A 21,262-nucleotide genomic window follows, 5' to 3' on the forward strand; every position below is an offset into this window, starting at 1 on the left:
ACGTTTCTTAAAACTCAAAGGCGCGATGTCATAAAAAAACATAGGAGCATTACTACTTTAACGAGTCTAAACTCGTAACTCAGAGTAAGAAAAATATTATAGTAATAAAAATAACATCGTTACATTATAATTTTTCATTTCGTAATCTTTGTATACCATATATAAAATATATATAGTTATATTTATAACCATATTATCCCTCATGCTAAATATAAATAACAAGCAGATTGCAATGTCCTAATACAACTTGTTAAACCAAACTTGGATACAAATATTCAACTACATTCGTAGTAACAGTAATGTTATAACAGTTGACAAATAGAATTCCAGTCGTATATAGAAATTTATAAACCTTGATGTATATTTAACATTTAAGATTCACACGTTCTCATCACTAGGTCATCTTGGTTATTACTGTATATTTATATATTTAACTTTATTACGTTTTAAAGTAATAATCATAATGTAGGTAATAAGGCTATTACTTATAGTGATAGTTTTATTGGTGGTGCCTTGTGCAAGCCCGTCTGAGGAGGTCCCACTATTTCTCCACATATAATAATGACCTCCGGATTTCGGCCACGGTAGCCAATCTCAAGAGAGATAAGCTAACTGCGCAGGACATATTATGGTGCACAAGTGTGTGCGCAAACACAGGTGCACTCCCTATTCCCTAACTCTCATAATCCGAAAGAAAGGAAAGAGTTCAGGCGCAGGACCAACGGCTTGACGTGCTTTCTGAGGCACGGGAGATTACACACTTCCAACTTCCAGACTCCGGGCTGCTACCGAGAATTTTCAACAGAAAATCCAATAATTTTTTTTTTTTTTTTTTATATTCGCCGGGAGGGCAAATGACTCTACTCCACCTGATGGTAAGTGGTAGTAGAGTCCAAACGCGACGACGGCCAGTACAGACGGGAAAAACGTTCTGCACTAGCCGCCTTCGCCTTGCCGGCCCGCAAGATGCCTCTTCACGTCTCGTTTGAAGGAACCCGGGTTGTAAGCGGAGGGGAACACGTGAGCTGGTAAGGAATTCAAATTTTCGGAAGTGCGACAAAGAAAGGAGTTGCCAAATTTCTTTGTTCGCGATGGAATTGATGTCACAGTTAGGCGGTGACATCGAGAACCAGCTCGCGTGGACTTAAGAAGGAAGGGGGAAGGAGGAATTAGAGAGAATAATTCCTCAGAGCACTCGCCGTGATACAGTCGATAGAAAGCGCTCAGTGCTGCTATCTCACGACGCAATTGTAAAGGTTCAAGGGTGTTTGTGACCTTTACGTCGCCAATAATGCGTACGGCACGTCGCTGCAACCGGTCCAAGGCCTCAAGTAGGTACTTAGCGGAGCCATCCCAACAGTTGTTGTGGCGTGAAAAAGCGCCGCACCTTGTTCAGAACTCCGAGTTTCCGTGAAGCTGTTTTTATAACAGACTCGATGTAATCGCTTGGACTAAGGTCGCAGCGAACGTCAATCCCCAGCATGGCAATTTTGCTTTGTATCACCAGCGGAGTACCACAAAGGGAGGGAAGAGGGGAAAATGTTGACTTTTTCGCCGTGAGAGCGCATACCTGTGTTTTCTTGGCATTAAACTCAACAAGATTATCAGAGCCCCATTTGGCGATGAGCTCTAACGTCCTATCGAGTTCAATGACAAGATCCTTCCGCCTCTCCTCAATTTCCGCCCGCCCAGCCACTGCGCGTCCGTGGTATCCACCATGCACTGTACTATCGTCTGCATAGCAATGTATGTTCCCAAGAGAGAGCATATCATTGATATGCAAAAGAAAGAGTGTGGGAGATAGCACAGATCCCTGGGGGACCCCAGCATTCACTACATAGAATTGTGAAGCGCAACCATCAACTAAAACACGAAGGCTACGCTTGTGTAGGAAGCTGGCAATCCAGGTGCATAGCTGAGCAGGCAGACCATATGCCGGCAGCTTGGAGAGAAGACTTCTGTGTCAGACCCTGTCGAAAGCCTTGGAGATATCGAGGCTGACAACCAACGATTCTCCATACTTGTCGATAGCTTCTCCCCAGAGGTACGTTACGTACGCTAGAAGATCACCTGTGGACCGTTTTGGTCGAAACCCGTATTGACGATCATTAATTAAAAAGTGATCTTCTAGGTAATGGATCAGTTGGTTGTTTAAAATCCGTTCCATCACCTTACAAAGTACTGAGGTGATAGCTATTGGCCGATAATTTGCCGGGTCAGACCGATCCCCTTTTTTGGGAACCGCTTGCACATTAGCTCTTCTCCAAGCCTCCGGCACACTTCCCGAAGAGAGAGAAAGTTGGAACAGGCGCGTTAACACAGGAGACAGCTCCGCTGCGCACTTCTTCAGCACTATGGCTGGTATTCCATCGGGACCGCTAGCTTTCCGTACATCAAGTGATTGCAGCTCCGCACGCACATCACGTTGCCTGATTTTAATTATTATTTTAATTATTATTATTGGGATTTGAACCCTTGAAGGACTTTGGGGTTCACTGCCTTATATCTAGCCACTAGACCAACGAGGTAATCAAGTCAACGCTCCACATATTCAACCGTCAAACAGCATCTTTTTTAAGTGCAACATACCAGAATACAACAAATATGGTCGGTGTAATTTTATTCGGATGAAACTACAAAAATAAAATTAATCAATTACTTGCTCAATTTTATGTTTTCTATGAAAAGACAGTAGTTAATATTCAAATACATGTAGCCTTTTTGGTTTTTTAGTGATTCACGCAAACCTACATAGAAACCCTAAGTATCAGCTTTCACACTAATATATTTTACGTAAAGTACTTCTTATCAGTGGCAGCTAAGGCCAAGAAAAGGCTCGAGTTAAAAATGTGCCCCGCATGTTTAACTTACAACTTAAGTTAGAAATAACAAAGAAAACATACTTTAACTTGATTTGCGGTCTCGGCTTATTTAAGATTTCCTGTATTATGTACAATAAGGGCAAGTTATATTTTGGTCTTCTTTCTCTACTTACCATATGTAAGTACGAACAAAGAACTTTTTTTGGTCGGTCGATTTTTAGTTAATCGACTTTATTATTATAACTAATTTTAATTCTACTATAATTAATATTGATCACGAATGACAAATAACTCAGTCGTTTACCTAAATGCAAAAGGTCATCAACCTTGGACTCTGTTAAATCTTAAATTAAATCCCTACAAAGTATAGTTAATTTGTAACTTACAATTGAGTTTAACGTTAATTAATATTATTTTTACATGTTATTTTGACTTATTAATGCTTAATAGTAGTGGAGTTTACATCGTTACTAATATTATTCAGGCAAAAGTAAGTCTGTATGTTTGTTACGCTTTGACGTCTTAATTACTCATCATGAAATTGCATACACGTTATTAGCACCTACCTACCTAGCACACCCTCCATTACACGTGGTAATGGAGCGGAGACTTGTTTAATATAATCCTGTAAAATGACGATTCCAAATTGCTTGTCTTGTTCTCTGTGCATACTTGGATAATGGATAAGGTAAAGTAATATCTATTTTGGGTAAAATAAACCTTAAATGTCCCACTGCTGGGGAAGATCCATGCGACATTATACTGGTTTCCTCACGATGTTTTCTTTTACCACCGAATCAAGAAAAAAATCGATCGTCAGTTAGAATTCGCTAACTTCCCTGTACATAATACATGGATTTTACCACATACTGCATAGCATTTAATATTACCCGTCTGTATGACAGTTTGAATAATTATATTTGCTCAAATAAACTATTAATAACTTTAACGATTTAAAAAGCTATAGTTACAGAGAAATACCGCAATGGTTTGATATCTAACTAACAACAATATTCGTGTAAATAAAGTAAGTATTCTAAAATACACTCATCAATTTAATCTCTCTTAAATAAACTTATTAATTTACCATATTTATGAAATAAATTATATTATATTATACATTCCATAAATATGGTATTGAATTTTAATACGAAGTTCCGCTTTAAGGCGCTTTTAGCTTGATAAATAAACAAATATTATTAATTTAGTTACAGCCTATTAAATGTTTATGACAAAATAATCCAACACTATTTAAATGAATAAAACATTGATTTATTCATGAAAGAAGCTTTGAACAATCAAGCCTCGGGATATAATGAGCTCACAATATGTAGTTAGGTATAAATACAGCTAAAAGCCGCCTCTGAGCGCAGTCTTACCTCTTATTCGAAGCAAAAAACGCGCACGCCACGCGTATATAAAAATCATCGGCGAAATCTTATAACAGAAACTCGCTCCATTTTTAAAATACAAAAATGCGTGTTATTATATTTATAGAGCTGTTTTATTTTTTATTTGTTAATGGACAGCCGTGCAGTGATGGAAATAGTCTTGATCTGACAAACGCTGAACATTTTGAAGGTGGCTTAATAAAAGATGGTGTTCATTTCCCTCCAAATTATATTTATACAAAGAACGTTAGTGGTGAAATAAAAACATTTGGGTGCGTGTGTGAATTTAAAAACTGCTTTAGGAAGTGTTGTCCTTTGGGACAAGTTTTTCTTTTAAATCATTTAGGTAAACTTTGTATAGATGAATATGATATCATTCAAACAAACGGCTTAAATGTATCGTATATAAATCAGTTCAGAGGTACTGTCAATATAAATGACACTGATAAACACGTGCTCTTCAACGGGACCCCTTGTGATGGACATGTATATATAGAAGATAGAGAGAAGTGGTTTATACAAGAGGTAAATATTATTATTTATATTTATGTCTATTAATATCAAATAGAACTAGCTAGCCACCTGGATTTAATGGATATTGTAAAATACGGATTTTCTAAGCCGATTTTTTATAATCTTAAAACGATCAATACTGTGTGTTAACCTTAAAGAATCCCGTAATAATTCTTAATCTACTATATCGAATTACAAATTGTAAATGATATTTATCCAAATAAAAGGCTATAAAATTAAACTAAAGTTATATAAAGTATTATTTAATATCGATGTTATACTTTTTTTATTTTACAATTTTTATTTTGCTATGTAGAAGACTTACAAATATTATTTTTAAATATGGTATTTCAAAGGTTGCAATTTTATCAAAACTGAATGAAAGGGTATATTATAAATATCATACTAATATTATAAAGAGATAGATATTTTGATTATTTCAAGCAAAAAATTAAAAAAAAAATCGGGACATCAGCTATATACAATAAATAGTATGTTAATATCATTTGCCTCAATCAGATTATAATAAATAATAATATGTTACATGAATTAATATTAAATGTTACTGACGAGTGTTGCAATATTTAATATTAAACATTATAAATACTCTACCTTTTATCATTGAGAGATACTCCTTATGGCGGGAAAATGATAATTGATTTGATTTTTGTTATTCTCACTAGGCATCAAACGTTAAATTATAACTATCTATTATATTTTTTATTACAATACAATACAATAATAATGTCCTCCAGACCGATTCGACCACGGCGGCCAATCTCAAGGCAGAGTAGCCAACTACGCAGGAGATATTAAAGAGCACAAGTGTGTGCAAACACAGATGCACTCTGTTCCTTCACACTGATAATCCGATGGGATGGCAATCCGACACAACTGGAAAGAGTTCAGGCGCAGGACCAACGGCTTTACGTGCTTTTCGAGGCACGGGAGTGTACACACTTCCAGACTCCGGGATGCTACTGAGAATTTTCTGACAGAAAAACACAATAACATTTTATTGGCCCGACATGGGAATTGACCCAGAACTTCCGGCCTTACATCAAGCCACTAGACCAACGAATCAGTCAACAATATAATATAAGAACATCCTTTTTTGTGAGTTGAGAGTAATTTCAATATATTGCGCTTTTTTAAATATAATATCTTAATACGCAGTCGAAGACAAAAATCTTGCTCCAGGCGCTTTTGAAGTAAACGCTATTATATCTAATATAATACACTTTACACATAGATTCTTATATATATATATATATATATTATTCTTTGAAAAATAAAACATTTCTTATTAGATTAATTGAAATATATCAAAAGTTTATTTAATAAATTATCGACGAAAACCATTAAATGTGAAGGTTGAGGTTGTGATATAATTTTTTACATTGAATATATATATTTTATATTAAAAAAATATTCGCATAAAATCTGGGACATATTTCTCTTCCTCTTATGAAGTATAACATAGAAACGATTGATTTCAGAATTCACTAGTGGTGCTACTACGTGCAATACGTAACCCAACACATATTGTAATAAAACAGAAAATAAATATGGAAAAATATACTTGTGATTACACTGGTTCAGTCACACTTTCAACTGGAATACGATAATACTAAGTAATACTGTTTAGCAATAGAATAAGTGATGAGAAGGCACCTACTTAGACGAGCTTGTACAACGTTCTATCCACCAAGTCGATAAATAGAATAAGTAAATAAAAATAGAATAAATACATACATAAGCATTTTTCAAAATACAAATTTAAACAAACATAAAACCTATATATTTTTGGAATTGTCGTGTCTACACTATTTATGGATCTAAATTCCATTTCATTTATATTTTAATGTGTTTAATCTGTGCCAAGAGAGGATAGATTAATTCGCTTCGTAGCGCCCTTTTCCATCGTTGCAAATATTTCGACATCGGACTAACATTGATTACTCCCACGACATGCTTATCTCATCCTGTTTTGCATGATTTGAGATAAATACGGAAATAAATTTACATTATAATTCTAATGTTTGATAAGTACCAATTTTTATTTCAAAATTTTGCTCAATATGAAAATGTTCCATTATTATGAAATAAAAAATGATATTATTTTTTCGGCTTAATAAAGTTTAGTTAGAAAATATAATACGTATATATTTAAATTAATAAAAAATATTATAACAGTAAATTAAAATTAAAGTAAACTAAAAACAAATCATACATTACAAATTTAACTAAATGTGGCATTGTACAAATATAAAACAAATACCCTGTCATTAAAAATATTTTTAATAACGTCATAAGCCATATGGTTTATATTCTGCAAGCAATAAAACGGACATACATATTTAATTAAAATATCTTAAGCATGCACAACAAGAGTACAAGTTGTTTTAGAAATGGCATAATGTTAGTTTAAATACTTTTTAATATGTAGTATTTGTGGCAAGGTTTTGTAAGATTCTAATAAAATGAAGCCAGAATTTCAAACTTGGGATTACTTATTATATAAAATATAAATGACTTCATATGTGCTGACTAGTATATGTCGCCAAGTCTTTATATCATCCTTAACATAACAGCATGTAATAATTGCTTGTTTACTGCCTCGTTGGTAGCTGCTGCGGATTCCGAGGTCTTGGTCTTGGCAAGAAAACAGAATCACATAAACCTTATGACACTTTTATACTACGTTCAGATCTAAGGTCACGCTTTTGGTAAATAAAGTTCATTTAGATCACAGTCGTAAGGAGTAAATCTAAAAAAACTACGTAATTCTATAGATATTAAGCAAATGGCCTAAGATTAGAAGAGTGTATATGGTATTCGATTGATGACTGTTTTAACGTCTGACAGGAAACAGATACCTGACAAGATGTATTCTGCAACAAATTTTATTTTTATTTTCCTGGTTAGTTATAAAGATTTACTGCGTATATTGCAGACTCTTAGCTGTTACGTAAATCACGTGGTGATTTCTAGACACATTTTTCCCCAAAATTACGAGTATCTTGATAATAATTAAGCAATTATTTTTTAATACCTATTCATCAATATTATATATCATAATGCAGTTCGCATTATGATATATAATATTAATTTTTGCGCCTAATATTTATATTCTATGTTGCCTTATCTTTACTTGCATATTTTTAGGTAAATTTAAATAAGTGCTATAAAAAAATTAAATATTAAAACCTATTTTTATCAATGTGGTCATATGAAATACAACTAATAATTTTAATATGTTCTCATGTAAGTGAATATTAGTATTTGTTTGTGGTTGAACCTTAGATACTGAAGTATAGGAGGTTGAATTTCGTAATAGTGAAGTACTAATTTTATTTATTATCTTACTTTGTTAAAAATCTTGGAAAGCGATCGCAGCGTCACACTCAAAAAAAATTATCAAAATCATTTCCACCACTTGAGTTCAGTAAGATACATATGTACATACGTAAAATATATAAAAAATGAATAGATAACAATGTTTAACTTTGCATAAATAAAAAAAAATATATAAATAAATTAAAAATATCTTATGAATGAAGCATACCATTTTATTTACATTTATCAAAGGTAATATGTAATAATGTCCTCCAGACCGATTTCGGCCAGGGCGGCCAATCTCAAGAGAGATTAGCCGACTATGCAGGAGATATTATAGTGCACAAGTGTGTCCGCAAACACAGGTGCACTCTCTATTCCCTAGCTCTTATAATCCGATGGGACGGCAATCCGACACGACCGGAAAGAGTTCAGCCGCAGCCTGCAGAGGGCCTCCATTAGTTTCAATTCAAACGCTTATCGATATTGTTACAGCATTCAAACCAGAAATCCGTTTTTGAAATCTATAAATAGGTGTTCGTCGCGTTGACCTCAATTATTATTAACAAACAGCAAGGTCTTGTAGCTTTAGAAATCAAAATTTATGGGATAAATTAAATCTTAAATCGTGTTTGGATAAGGCAGCAAAATTGCAAGAAATAAACTATATTTTCTAAAATTCAAATGTTACGGCGTAGGTAATCTTCAAGAAAGTCGGGTAAGATCTGCTTGTCCGACTTTCTTCTTTCTGTAAAAAATACTCGATAATAAAATGTCCTCATGAATATCTATGAATATCTATAATTAACATCTGAGACAGATTTAATTTTTTTTGTATGTGTATTAGTCTGAAAATATTTGGCACGTCATATTATCAGCTGGATTTAAGAGCCGCTCGGCGTTGCCTATTCGATGAAAAAAAAAATACTTAATAGGCTACAAAAACATAGTGGCAAATATGCTAAAATTGCAAATTTAGAGAGCGAAGTCTTGTCTGTCTTGTCGAAGCCATACACTCATTTTTTAAAATGTCAATCCTAATTGATATTACAAATGCGAAAACTGAGTTTGTTTGTTTGTTTGATGAAACAAATTGAGAAATTAGTAACAATAAATATTTCTAATATTTTATGGTCGCAATAATCCGTACCATAATGACATATGTCCATTGTGTCAGCATTTTATTGACACATTAATTTCTTTTCAGCGACACAGTGGAGCCGGACTCGTGTAAATCGCTGAGGGTTATTAATTTATATCGGATTCCCTAATTTTGTTTAAAAAATTAGATGTAACTAGAGGATGTAAAAAAAATACAAAACGTGATTATTCTTCCATTCCAATCCCAAACGGATTATTAATACGAATAAATATAAAATATTTTCTGGGTATCTGTGTGAATGTGTGTGTGTTTATATATGTCAATTACTTTTTTAAACCTTTTTGTTTTGCTTTTTTAATGAATATTTTTTTTTCTTTCTTTACAAAATTTGTAGGCAGACAGGACGTGGTTTGATGGTAAGTGGACACCACTGCTCATTGTCATTGCAAGCAATATTAATTATATTAATTAAATTGTTGTAAACGAGAAACTACTGAATTCTTGCTGTTCTCAGTAAATTAAAATGTATATTTACAAGTTTAGTTCTTAATGTAAATTAACGTACACTGCTCGTTGAGTTAGTAGTATTTTATGTATATATTTAGATTATTATATTATAAAACTTGTATTACAAGCCTACAAGTATTTTTAACGCGCTTATCTGAAGGAACTAAAATACAGATAAGAAAAAATACGTTTCCGTTCAAAATAATCTCAGTTTTTATTAATTAATTATAACTTCATTTTATATTATTAACATACCTAAATTAGTAAAAATAAGTAAATACTGAATTTGAGAAGACACCTGCGCCATATAGTGACAATAATCTGAATTCTATACAAATCGCATTTAACGTCAACGCTATCAAATAAGTAAAAAAAACTCGAACATACATATATTGGTGGTAGGGCTTTGTTCAAGCTCGTCTGGGTAGGTACCACCCACTCATCAGATATTCTACAGCAAAACAGTAGTACTTGATATTGTTGTGTTCCGGTTTGAAGGGTGAGTGAGCCAGTGTAATTACAGGCACAAGGGACATAAAATCTTAGTTCCCAAGGTTAGTGGCGCATTGGCTATGTAAGCGATGGTTGACATTCCTTACAATGCCACTGTCTAAGGGCGTTTGGTGACCACTTACCATCAGGTGGCCCATATGCTCGTCCGCCGTCCTATTATATATATAAAAAATATATACACACCGATGAATTGTACTGTTATATATAATTAATGAGTACTAGGTACATACATTTTTATCGTGCGATATATTCGTATATAAAATCTTGTTTTTAAATATATTTTTACTATTAATTTATTTTAAAACTAACTAGATAAAACCACGTGATAGAACTTGTATTATAAATGTAAATAAAAACAAGTCTTTAAATATGATACAATGTTCAGGATGCTTGGAATTGTGCACAACCTTCACCTACTTACACCATTACGCCGTTTTCCTGAACGTCTATCTATAAAACGATTCATGTAATATTACTATTTTTGTCTTTAATCGACTTTTTTAAAAATTGCATAAAATAATAAATAAATATTAGACGATTCCAATTTATTATAACTTAAATTAAATGACACGATAAAAGTAACAAAATAAATCTCTAAAAAATAAAAAAATCAAATATGTTTGTTGGCACTTTAACTTTATTATAAGTACTTAGTAATATTTATAAGCAAGTGTATTTTTTTTTAAATATGACCATTTTAAAATATAATTTTGTATTATATACAAATAATAAATGTATGTATAATAATATGTATAACTATCAATTTAAAGTTATATGGATGTATAATCCGGCTTATATTTCCTTAAGTAACTCTTAAACTTATATTATTATATCTTCCATTTACGGCTTAACGTGATTCTCATGACTTGGGAGTGTAAAACTGCCAATTTTCGTTCTGTTACTGAGATTTTTTAGCAGGTATTACTTGACGGGATTCGAACAGTTTCGTGGAACTAAATATACCCACTTATACCCAAATATATACTTATTAACCTTATAAACAATAAAGATTTTGACTTACACTTTGAATGTTCAAACTGTGAATATTAAACTAAAATAACATGAAACAATTTCTAAGCGTTCCACAGCTGGGCCTCTTTTATTTTCTGAGGAGATGGTTTAGGGCATATTCCACCACGCTGCTCCAATGCGGATACGGCAGAACGTCAAACGACACATATTGGTTTCCTCACCATGTTATTTCACAATTATTTTTATGAAGGAGGTAGAGGGACAGGCACCTGATGGTTAGTAGTCAACACCGCCCTGGCGCTGTAAAATACAATAACCATTCCTCACATCGCCACTGCGCCACCAAACTTGGGAACTAAGATGTTAAGTTCCTTGTGACTGTTACACTAGCTCACTCACACTTTAAACTGGTACACATCAATACTAAGTATTGCTGTTTAGCGGTATAATATTTGATCAGTGGATGAAACCAGTAAATGATTGTTATTTATTGAGTACATTTATGTAACATTCCTTTTTATATATTTTTTTAATTTCTGATTAGTCATTATTTATGTGCTTGCTGTGGTCTCCTTTAATTGAAGGAGCACACATATTTTAAAACGTTATTCCATGACGTAATGTAACTTGTAAGTGTGTATCTTTTGTTTTAGATCCTTAATACCGTAACAGCCTGTGAATGTCCCACTGCTGGGCTGAAGGCCTCCTGTGATTTACATTTGTGATTCACATGTGGCAGAATTTCAGTGAAATTAGACACATGCAGATCCTTAATAAATAAATAAATATAAACTATACATTAGATATCTGATACATTATGCAAAATGTTCCTTGTAACTATTTATAATGTATTTAATAAGACTACAATTACCATTTTGAATATAATCAAACCGGAATCGAATACTAAAGTTATGTTAATGGATTAATTAAGAAAACAAGCGTTACAAAGTGAATTGAAATAATATACTAGCTGTTCTTCTCGACTTCGTATGGGTAGAATTCATTCAAGTTTTATCTCCCGCTTCCTCCTTTCAAATTGCCAATAATCTTTTCTTAGCTTGCTTATAATAAATCTGTTTAATTCGTATTCCAGAGCTTTCTAGATTCAGTAGTTTTGGCTCTGCATTGATAGTAAATTAATACAAAAGATTTTGTAAGTAATAGAGATACCGCATTGGTCGAAATTCGATCGTAATTAAAATGATTTAAAATTAAAATGGTTTTTTTCTTCTTTTAAGCATACATTTTAATTTGACGAAATACTATGTCTATGACAATGAACGATAGACTATGTGTTTGACGTTGGCAGTATGAACGAAAATATGAATATATTATTTTACGTAATATATGTATTTATAACAAAAGCCGAGATGGCCTAGTGGTTAGAACGCGTGAATCTTAACCGATGATCGTGGGTTCAAACCCGAGCAAGCACCACTGATTTTCATGTGCTTCAATCAACAGCCAATCGTTGTCCACTGCTGAACATAGGCCTCTCCCAAGGTGCGCCAAAGCTCCCTGTCCTCCGCCTTCCGCATCCAGTTGGTGCCCGCCACCTTCTTAAGGTCGTCGGTCCACCTGGCTGGAGGGCGCCCTACGCTGCGCTTGCCGATTCGCGGTCTCCACTCTAGGACTCGTCTGCTCCAACGGCCATTTCATGTGCTTAATTTGTGTTTATAATTCGTCTCGTGCTTGACGATGAAGGAAAACATCGTGAGGAAACCTGCATGTGTCTAATTTCATTAAAATTATGCCATATGTGTATTCTACCAACCCGCATTGGAGTAGCGTGGTGGAATAAGCTCCAAACCTTCTCCTCAAAAGGGAGAGGAGGCCTTAGCCCAGCAGTGGGACATTAACAGGCTGTTACTGTGTATTTATAACACAAATATATATAAATTTTAGCTTTCTGCACTTCTTATCCAAGTAAACCATAACCATGTTGACTAATCTCTCTTGAGATTGGCCACCGTGGCCGAAATTGGTCTGGGGAACATTATCGTTATCATATTGTCTAATTTGCATATAAGACTACAATTTAGTATGATGACATTATTATTATTATTAATATTACTTCCTTTATTGCTTACTTATTATATCAATAGAGTTAAATTTAGTTATCCTGCAATAATAATCAACGTTCAATATGTTCTCGTTTCGTTCTTTGTTTTCCTTATAGTATTGTAAAAGTATGATTATATATGATTATATTTGGATATATTTGTATTGCTTCGACTTCAAACCATCCATTCAAGATTTTTTTAGTCTTTGAGTATTTATTATATATTTAATATCAAGACGTACGTACATCCTCACTTTACTATATTATGTAATATTTAAACTTTTTGCTTAATTTATTTATTATTATTAATTAATAGCTGAACCGACAGCCGTTATTAAATTACATAAAGTATGGTGGTGTAAAATTAAACCTATAAAACGAGCATTCATTTGTTGACCATTTTGAACAAATTCATTTACGATGCTTGATTGTATGTCACTTGATTGTATTTATAGTTTAATCAGTTGCATAAAGACGAGAATTCTAAAAGTGCAGAATATAATAATTGAATTTGTCAATTTTCTATCTTTAAAAACATAAAGCAAGTAAATTTTAAATATTATTAAATAATTATTCGTTTTCAACGAGCTCTAGCGACAAGGTTAAACATTAAAACGCCATGTTACAGTTTAAGCGCTCGAACTAACTTAGCTTTGAACCAACTGGCATTTTGTTTCAACGATCAACGCTAGATGTCGCTACGTGTATAAATTATTTAAAAAACACAATTGACATCTAGCTATGAAGAACACTAGCTATTGACAGCTTATATTGGCATTATACTTTTAAATTCACAATTATTTAGATAGGTAGTTATAATTAATAATCCTAAAAATTAAAAAGTAAAGTAAAGTAACAACCTGCTTAATGTCCTACTGCTGGGATGAGGCCTCCTCTCCTTTGGGGGTAGAGGTTTGTCATTCCACCAGTAGTGCTTGCGGGATGAATCAACAATCTTCTCGATTAAATATATTGATTGCTCATATCTTGACTTCGATGTGCGTACGACAGTGGAAAAATGAATATTCGTGTTTATAACCGAATTTGAATACCACAAGGCAAAAATGCTGCAAAAGAAGAAATTAAATGTATTTAATTTTACTTGTATGTAACGTGTAGAAATTATTTCATAACTATTATATAGGATAAACATGATTATATAGATAAAAATTATTACCAAATTTTCAATTAATATATATTTAAAAAAGACACAACAATTCAATTGCAGCGTACGAATTAAAACAAAACGAGGATTTTATTTTATTAATTTATTTACCATTAAACGTTTTACAATGTTATCTCCGTAATCACAGTAATTATTTAGGAGAGCTTGGGCACTCTTTCTGAGTTACCTCGTATTACCAGTGCCTCTGACTAATTTCAATGTTATTACCTACATATTAGTTTATGTTATAATTGGTAGCTTTGTGCAAGCTTGTCTGAGTAGGTACCACCCACTCATTAGATATTCTACTGCAAAACAGCAGTACTTGGTATTGTTGTATTCTGGTTTTAAAGGTGAGTGAGCTAGTATAATAAGGCACAAGGAACATAACATCTTAGTTCCCAAGGTTGGTGGCGCATTGGCGATGTAAGTGGTGGTTAACATTTCTTACAATGCCAATTTTTATGAGCGTTGGTTACCAATTACATTAGGTGGCCCATATGCTCGTCCGCCTACCTATTATATAAAGTGTTTAAATGGAAATTTGTTATTCTAACCTGCCACGTAAATCTTTTAAGTCTATACCTAAAATTTTAACATAATATAATTCCATTCCATTATCCAGTATTCTATATTTCCTTATAAAATCTGATGTCATGGAATATTGAATGTCATGAATAATTAGCACAGTAGTTACGGGTTCGAAACGATAATTGATTATTTATTTATTATCAATTTAAATTGATCACGTTATTATCAATACACAACAACCAGGTAGTGACGTAGACCGCTTAATTATAAGTATAGTCTATTCCAACGGCAGAATTAATAAATAATATAATATAATCTTTAATTTACTTTCAAAATTCCGATTACAAATTCGCCGACTTCCAAGACGCCATTTTTTCACGATTCCATAATGGATAACGTAAATTATTCACCAACTAATGATATGTTAATTCCAGGTCAAAGTTGTTTAAACAAACAACTCTGTACTTATGATATTAGAATATACTATACATTGAATGAATAGTATGTAATATACTTAGAGATGAACTGAAAAGCGGGTAAAAGCGGTGCCTATTCATATTCGCAATTAGCTTTCAATAGAATTTGAATCTTATATAAGCTCTCCTTTCTTACTTGTGTGTGATATTTTTAGTGAATTAACTAATTATGCTATCTTATAATTACCTGAAAACTATGACAGCCGCGAATTTGTTAGGCGTATCCCCTTAACTTCCATAAACATTACAAATGTAATTATTATTAGATTACTATTACGTACTACTAATTTTAATTAATAAAAAAAACTCCTTAGGGATTAGTTAAAACACATCATCGGCCGTAAAGGCTTTTATATTAATAAAAAAATACAATTATATGCCATTCAACTAAATTAACCAAAATATAGCCTTAGATAAAATATGGCGAGCGCAGAAATGTTCCTTTTATTTTTGAAATTATTAATAGAGAGATGAGCTGGTTCAGTGGTTATAGAACACGTGAATTTTAACCAAAAAATGCGGGTTCCAACCCGGGCAAGCTGTTCACAATTCATCTCTTGCTCGGCGGTGAAGGAAATGCATGCGACAACATTGAGGCAAACGCGGTGGAATATGTTTCCAAATCTTATTTTTGATATCTTATATTTGATAGTTTATGATATATAAAAATATATAACTAATAAAGAACAATTATTTTTAAAACTTATTACAAACCTAGTCAAACTCTAGAAGTGTTATACTATATATTATATAAACAACCATTAAAAAAACATAAATGTATGTTTCGAATTCTATAAAAAAGAACATTAATAATTCAACACGAACAAAATAGCGTACATAATTTATACCGTAGTTGTTTCATTTTAAACACGTTTACTGTGTTTTCTTCAATGGGAGACATAATATAAATATATATATGTATGATATGATAACGGGACGGTGACAATTATAATATATATAAATGTCATATTATTCACATGGAATAAACGAGCGAGAAGCGGAAAGCATTAAGTTCATTCATCATATATTTAATATGTTCACATAAGTGAGACGACAGGATGTAATTTATAAAATCAACCTTTTAATAAATATGTAAACGTACCTTTACTAAAGATATATTCACAATATCTACGTCATACGGAAGTATAAACTTTTTTGAACTTTAAATGTCTCTCAGTTTGTCTATGTCCTTGCTTTCTCCTTTAGGATAAATTTTGGAGCATATTTTACTACACAGTTCCAATACGGGTTAGTACCTTACAATATTTGCTTTCATCGTCAAATTATATATATGAAAATGCGTAAGTGATGTATGTCCAGATTTGAATTCACAGTTTGCGGTTAAAATCCTATTGTTCTACCACTGGGAAAAAAAACTATTCTTGGTAATACTGTATTTATAATTTGATTGTGTGTAATTACAAGAGATCTTAGATCTGGTAGATTAATTAGTATTTCTTACAGTACGTATAGTTTAGTGCCTATTTACTACTTCTAAAATTTATATTGACAACAATATTTTAGAAAAAAAAAATATAGCTACATTCTTAATAGCGTATCCTCATTATATATTAACTAATAAATTATTTATTACCATTAAGTCCAAGGGATTACATCGAGGCTGTTATAAAAACAGCTTCACGGAAACTCGGAGTTCTGAACAAGGTGCGGCGCTTTTTCACGCCACAACAACTGTGCCTGCTGTACAAAACACAGGTACGGTCTTGCGTGGAATATTGCTCGCACCTTTGGGATGGCTCCGCTAAGTACCTACTTGAGGCCTTGGACCGGTTGCAGCGACGTGCCGTACGCATTATTGGCGACGTAAATGTCACAAACACCCTTGAACCTTTACAATTGCGTCGTGAGATAGCAGCACTGAGCGCTTTCTATCGACTGTATCACGGCGAGTGTTCTGAGGAATTATTCTCTCTAATTCCTGCTTCCCCCTTCCTTCTTAAGTCCACGCGAGCTGGTTCTCGATGTCACCGCCTAACTGTGACATCGATTCCATCGCGAACAAAGAAATTTGGCAACTCCTTTCTTTGTCGCACTTCCAAAAAATGGAATTCCTTACCAGCTCACGTGTTCCCCTCCTCTTACAACCCGGGTTCCTTCAAACGAGGCGTGAAGAGGCATCTTGCGGGCCGGCAAGGCGAAGGCGGCTAGTGCAGAACGTTTTTCCCGTCTGTACTGGCCGTCGTCGCGTTTGGACTCTACTACCACTTACCGTCAGGTGGAGTAGAGTCATTTGCCCTCCCGGCGAATATAAAAAAAATGCTTATAACACTAATACATGTGGTTATATTATTATATATACAAGTTATTATTAGGATCAGTATTCTAACTTAAGAAAAAAATACTGTTTTTATAATTATGTAGATTTGAATGATCTTGTGGTCGGAAAAACCTTTAACAACCATCATTGTGTTATTCCACTAATCTGCAAAATTCAAGTCAATTAATCTTTTTAATAGTATGACAGCAGATATGTATACAGGCACTTAATGAAATTTGGATAATCAAAGTAAAAACTATCAGTCCGGAAATTACAAAATTCTGACTTGAGAAGAAACGGTGACTTTTCTGTCAAATTTTGTAATTGAATTCATTTTTAATTTGTGAACATACTAATTGTATGAATCTTATAATATATTGCACACGACAATTTTTTTCAGCAGATAAAACAATTTCTTAATTGTTGTACATCATATACAAATAAACATGTACGAAATGTGTATAATAGTTACACTTTTGCAGGTTTTTAATAAACTCCATATTCATATTCGATTAAAACTATTGACCATTTAAAATTTATAAAAGTATATTTAAGCAAAGCACCATTATTTAATTTGATGTCTTTTGCGACTGCAATTATACCATTCGTCTTCTAATCGTTTCTTTAGTAATATTACTCTTATAGAAAAAAACAGCATATACCTACATTTTAGACTTTGTTTAAAAATAGTATAAGGAGAATTCATTATACACTTGAGGAAAATCGAATCATCAAATTATTAAACCTGTGCAAAGGACTACGGCACTGTTTAGTAGAAAGAGTCAAAAATTCTATTCTACCATTTGAATTAGCAGGTTTATGTTTTAAAATATCTCATGACAGTGACGTTCGGCTTATGAATTATAATCTATAAAAATACTTACATTGTCATACATACATGAGGGTTATATGATGTATTTTTTTAGCACGAGACGAATTAATAGATATAGATTAAGCACATAAAGCTTCTTTTGAGTCTTGACGCACATAAATTTAGCACATCTTCTCCATAACAAAAGAAAGGATATTGCCTTGAAGTGAAATATTTACTGCAGTTACTAGAATTTACTGCTGTAATTTTTTTTGAAGAAAAACACCTATTCTTTGCGATACAACGACAAAAATAAGACGTCTGTATAGACGAAAATTATAAAAGCGACGTCGCTGTCTGACCTAGATGTTATTTTTAAACCTTTTTATTACTAGAAATAGGAAAAAAATGTATCAGAGTTTTATTTTTAAATATAATAAATAAACTGAACCCGCGATTTCTGCCGCATGGAATTCATTTTATGACGAAAGCACCGAGTTCAGTTTTTTTTTACCTATATGTACATTTCAAATAAAAATTTAAGATCCTACACACAACACAACTTTTACTATCTAACCTTTAAGATAAAAAAGTAGCCTCAGTTTCAAGCTTACTCCGTGCAAAATTTCATTAAAATCGGTTTAGTGAATTGGCCGTGAAAGAGTAGCAGACAGACAGACTATTGCATTTATAATATTAGTACTGATATTATATAAAGACATAAACCTTATTTGGAGAACATTTGGAGACATTTATAAAAAGTAACAGAAGTTCAAATAGCCCAAGGATAAAATATTGACAAACAAAACTAAGTCTTACTTCCTACACTTAAAGGCTATTATAAAAAAAAATCAAAACTACTTAAACTTATATAGCAGTATGTATTAAAAGCTATGATTAAATGAAATAACAAAAAAAGTCAATGTAATTGGTTTCGTTTCGATTATATTCATTATCAACTACATAGGGTATTCCCCAAAAACGAGGACTATTATGAAATAGAATATTTATGTTGTAGGTGGAAATAAAAGTTTTTTACAGTTAGTTAAACATTTGAAAATATTAGATAAGAAATGAATAATACATATTACAAAATTTACAAAAAAAAAGATTTTGTTATTAATACTTTGAAAAAAGTCACTAAAAAGTAATAACAGATAATGTTGGCGCCAACTTGTAATGAATTACTTACCATTGAGGAATTCCGATGGTCGTCTGTTGTATTTATTCCTCCACTTCTCTTTGCTCAACGCGGCTTTTCTCAATTGAGACTGGCCAACTGCGCTGTGGATAGTGTGCAATTTTATGCGCAAACACGGGATTACTTTCACGTACTAAATTTAATAGTCCGATGGAATCCCACATGATTAGAGAGAGAAGGCGCGACATTAATTCTAACTTCCGGTTATTACTGGAATTTCTTGTCAGAAAAACCCAGTAATTACGAGGAAATTTCTTTTTTAACAAAAGTTAATGGGTTTTCTGTCAAGAAAATCCAGTTGTAGTTAGGAGTTGGTTAGTTTCACGGGGATAATATACATGTATTACCCATGTAAAAGTTAATACACCTACATTAATATGTATAAACAAAAGTATAAAAAGCTTTACATTGGTTGGTATTTACAATCAACGCTAAGCTTACCCATACCCACGTAAATAACTTAATATACATAATATATTAAAAAATTATTGACGTATTTTACAAGAAACTTTTCTGCAATTTTGAACCTAAGCTTTTTTTACATGGACCACCTGATGGTAAGTGACCACCATCAACTATAGGCATTGACGCTGAAGAAATATTAACGATTCCTTACATCGCCAATTTGCCACCAACCTTAGGAACTAAGAAGTTATGTCCCTTTTGCTTGAAGTTTTACTGGCCCAGTCACCCTTCTAACTGGAACATAACAATGCTGAGTACTATAGTATATTTGCACGTTCAACATGTGATGAATGGTACCTACCCAGACAGGCTTGAACAAAATAATGTTATTTTGAAACGTATATAAGTGGTTAGAACACATGAATCTTAAGCGATGATCGTGTTAAAACCTGTGGGTAAGCACCACTGATTTTTCATGTGCTTAATTATAATTCATCTCGTGCTTGACGGTGAAGGAAAACATCATGATTAAGCCTGCATGTGTCTAATTTCACTGAAATACTACCACATGTGTATTCCATCAATCCGCATTGGAGCAGCGTGGTGAAATAAGCTCCAAACCTTCTCCTCAAAAAAGGAGAGGAGGCCTTGCAGTGGGATATTCACATGCTGTGACTATATAAAATATGGTTCATGTCTAGTAAAACCAAAGCAATTTATAATAAATTTATATAAAACCTAAAATATTAGATAAAAAGTACTCAATTTTTAAACTAAGTGAAATTAGATACGTATTTAGATGTATAGATGAAAACAATTCAACTTGATAAATCTTATACTTATTATAAATTTAATATTTTATATTCCGGTGTTTTTGCTCAACAAACAAATGGATAAGGGGTAAGACGAGAAGGGGGTCGGTTATAAGGAGTAATAAGACATTTGGCTCTTTTTAATTATTTATAAGAAACACTAAAGACAGAGAAAGGGTATAACGATCAAGGGTTTGTTCATATATTTAAAGAAGTTTGAAGTATATTCAGTGTTTTTATCTGATTAATCAAATCATAAAAAATATACTCTCTTTAAATCTCGTTCTTATCATCTTCTTCATGCTTTCAACGATATTTTGCAAATTAGTAGTACATGGACTTAATTAATAATTCAATTTAGC

The 21,262-nt window shown here is 32.7% G+C and overlaps 1 protein-coding gene across 3 annotated transcripts in view; it reads left to right on the forward strand.

Moving 5' to 3' along the window:
* The window catches only part of LOC126773669 (G-protein coupled receptor Mth2-like), a 64,046-nt gene that overhangs the window by 2,865 nt on the left and 39,919 nt on the right, over window positions 1-21,262 (forward strand). For 2 of the 3 annotated variants that reach the window (XM_050494733.1, XM_050494737.1), the window contains exon 1: window positions 4,217-4,738. The exons of the other annotated variant lie outside the window; for it this stretch is intronic. In XM_050494733.1, coding sequence (XP_050350690.1) covers window positions 4,298-4,738 — 441 coding nt within the window. In that variant the 5' untranslated portion in view covers window positions 4,217-4,297. Of the gene's footprint in view, window positions 1-4,216; window positions 4,739-21,262 lie in introns of those variants that run through there. 3 annotated transcript variants of the gene reach the window in all.

Source organism: Nymphalis io, chromosome 15 (assembly GCF_905147045.1).
Source record: "Nymphalis io chromosome 15, ilAglIoxx1.1, whole genome shotgun sequence".
Taxonomy (NCBI): domain Eukaryota; kingdom Metazoa; phylum Arthropoda; class Insecta; order Lepidoptera; family Nymphalidae; genus Nymphalis; species Nymphalis io.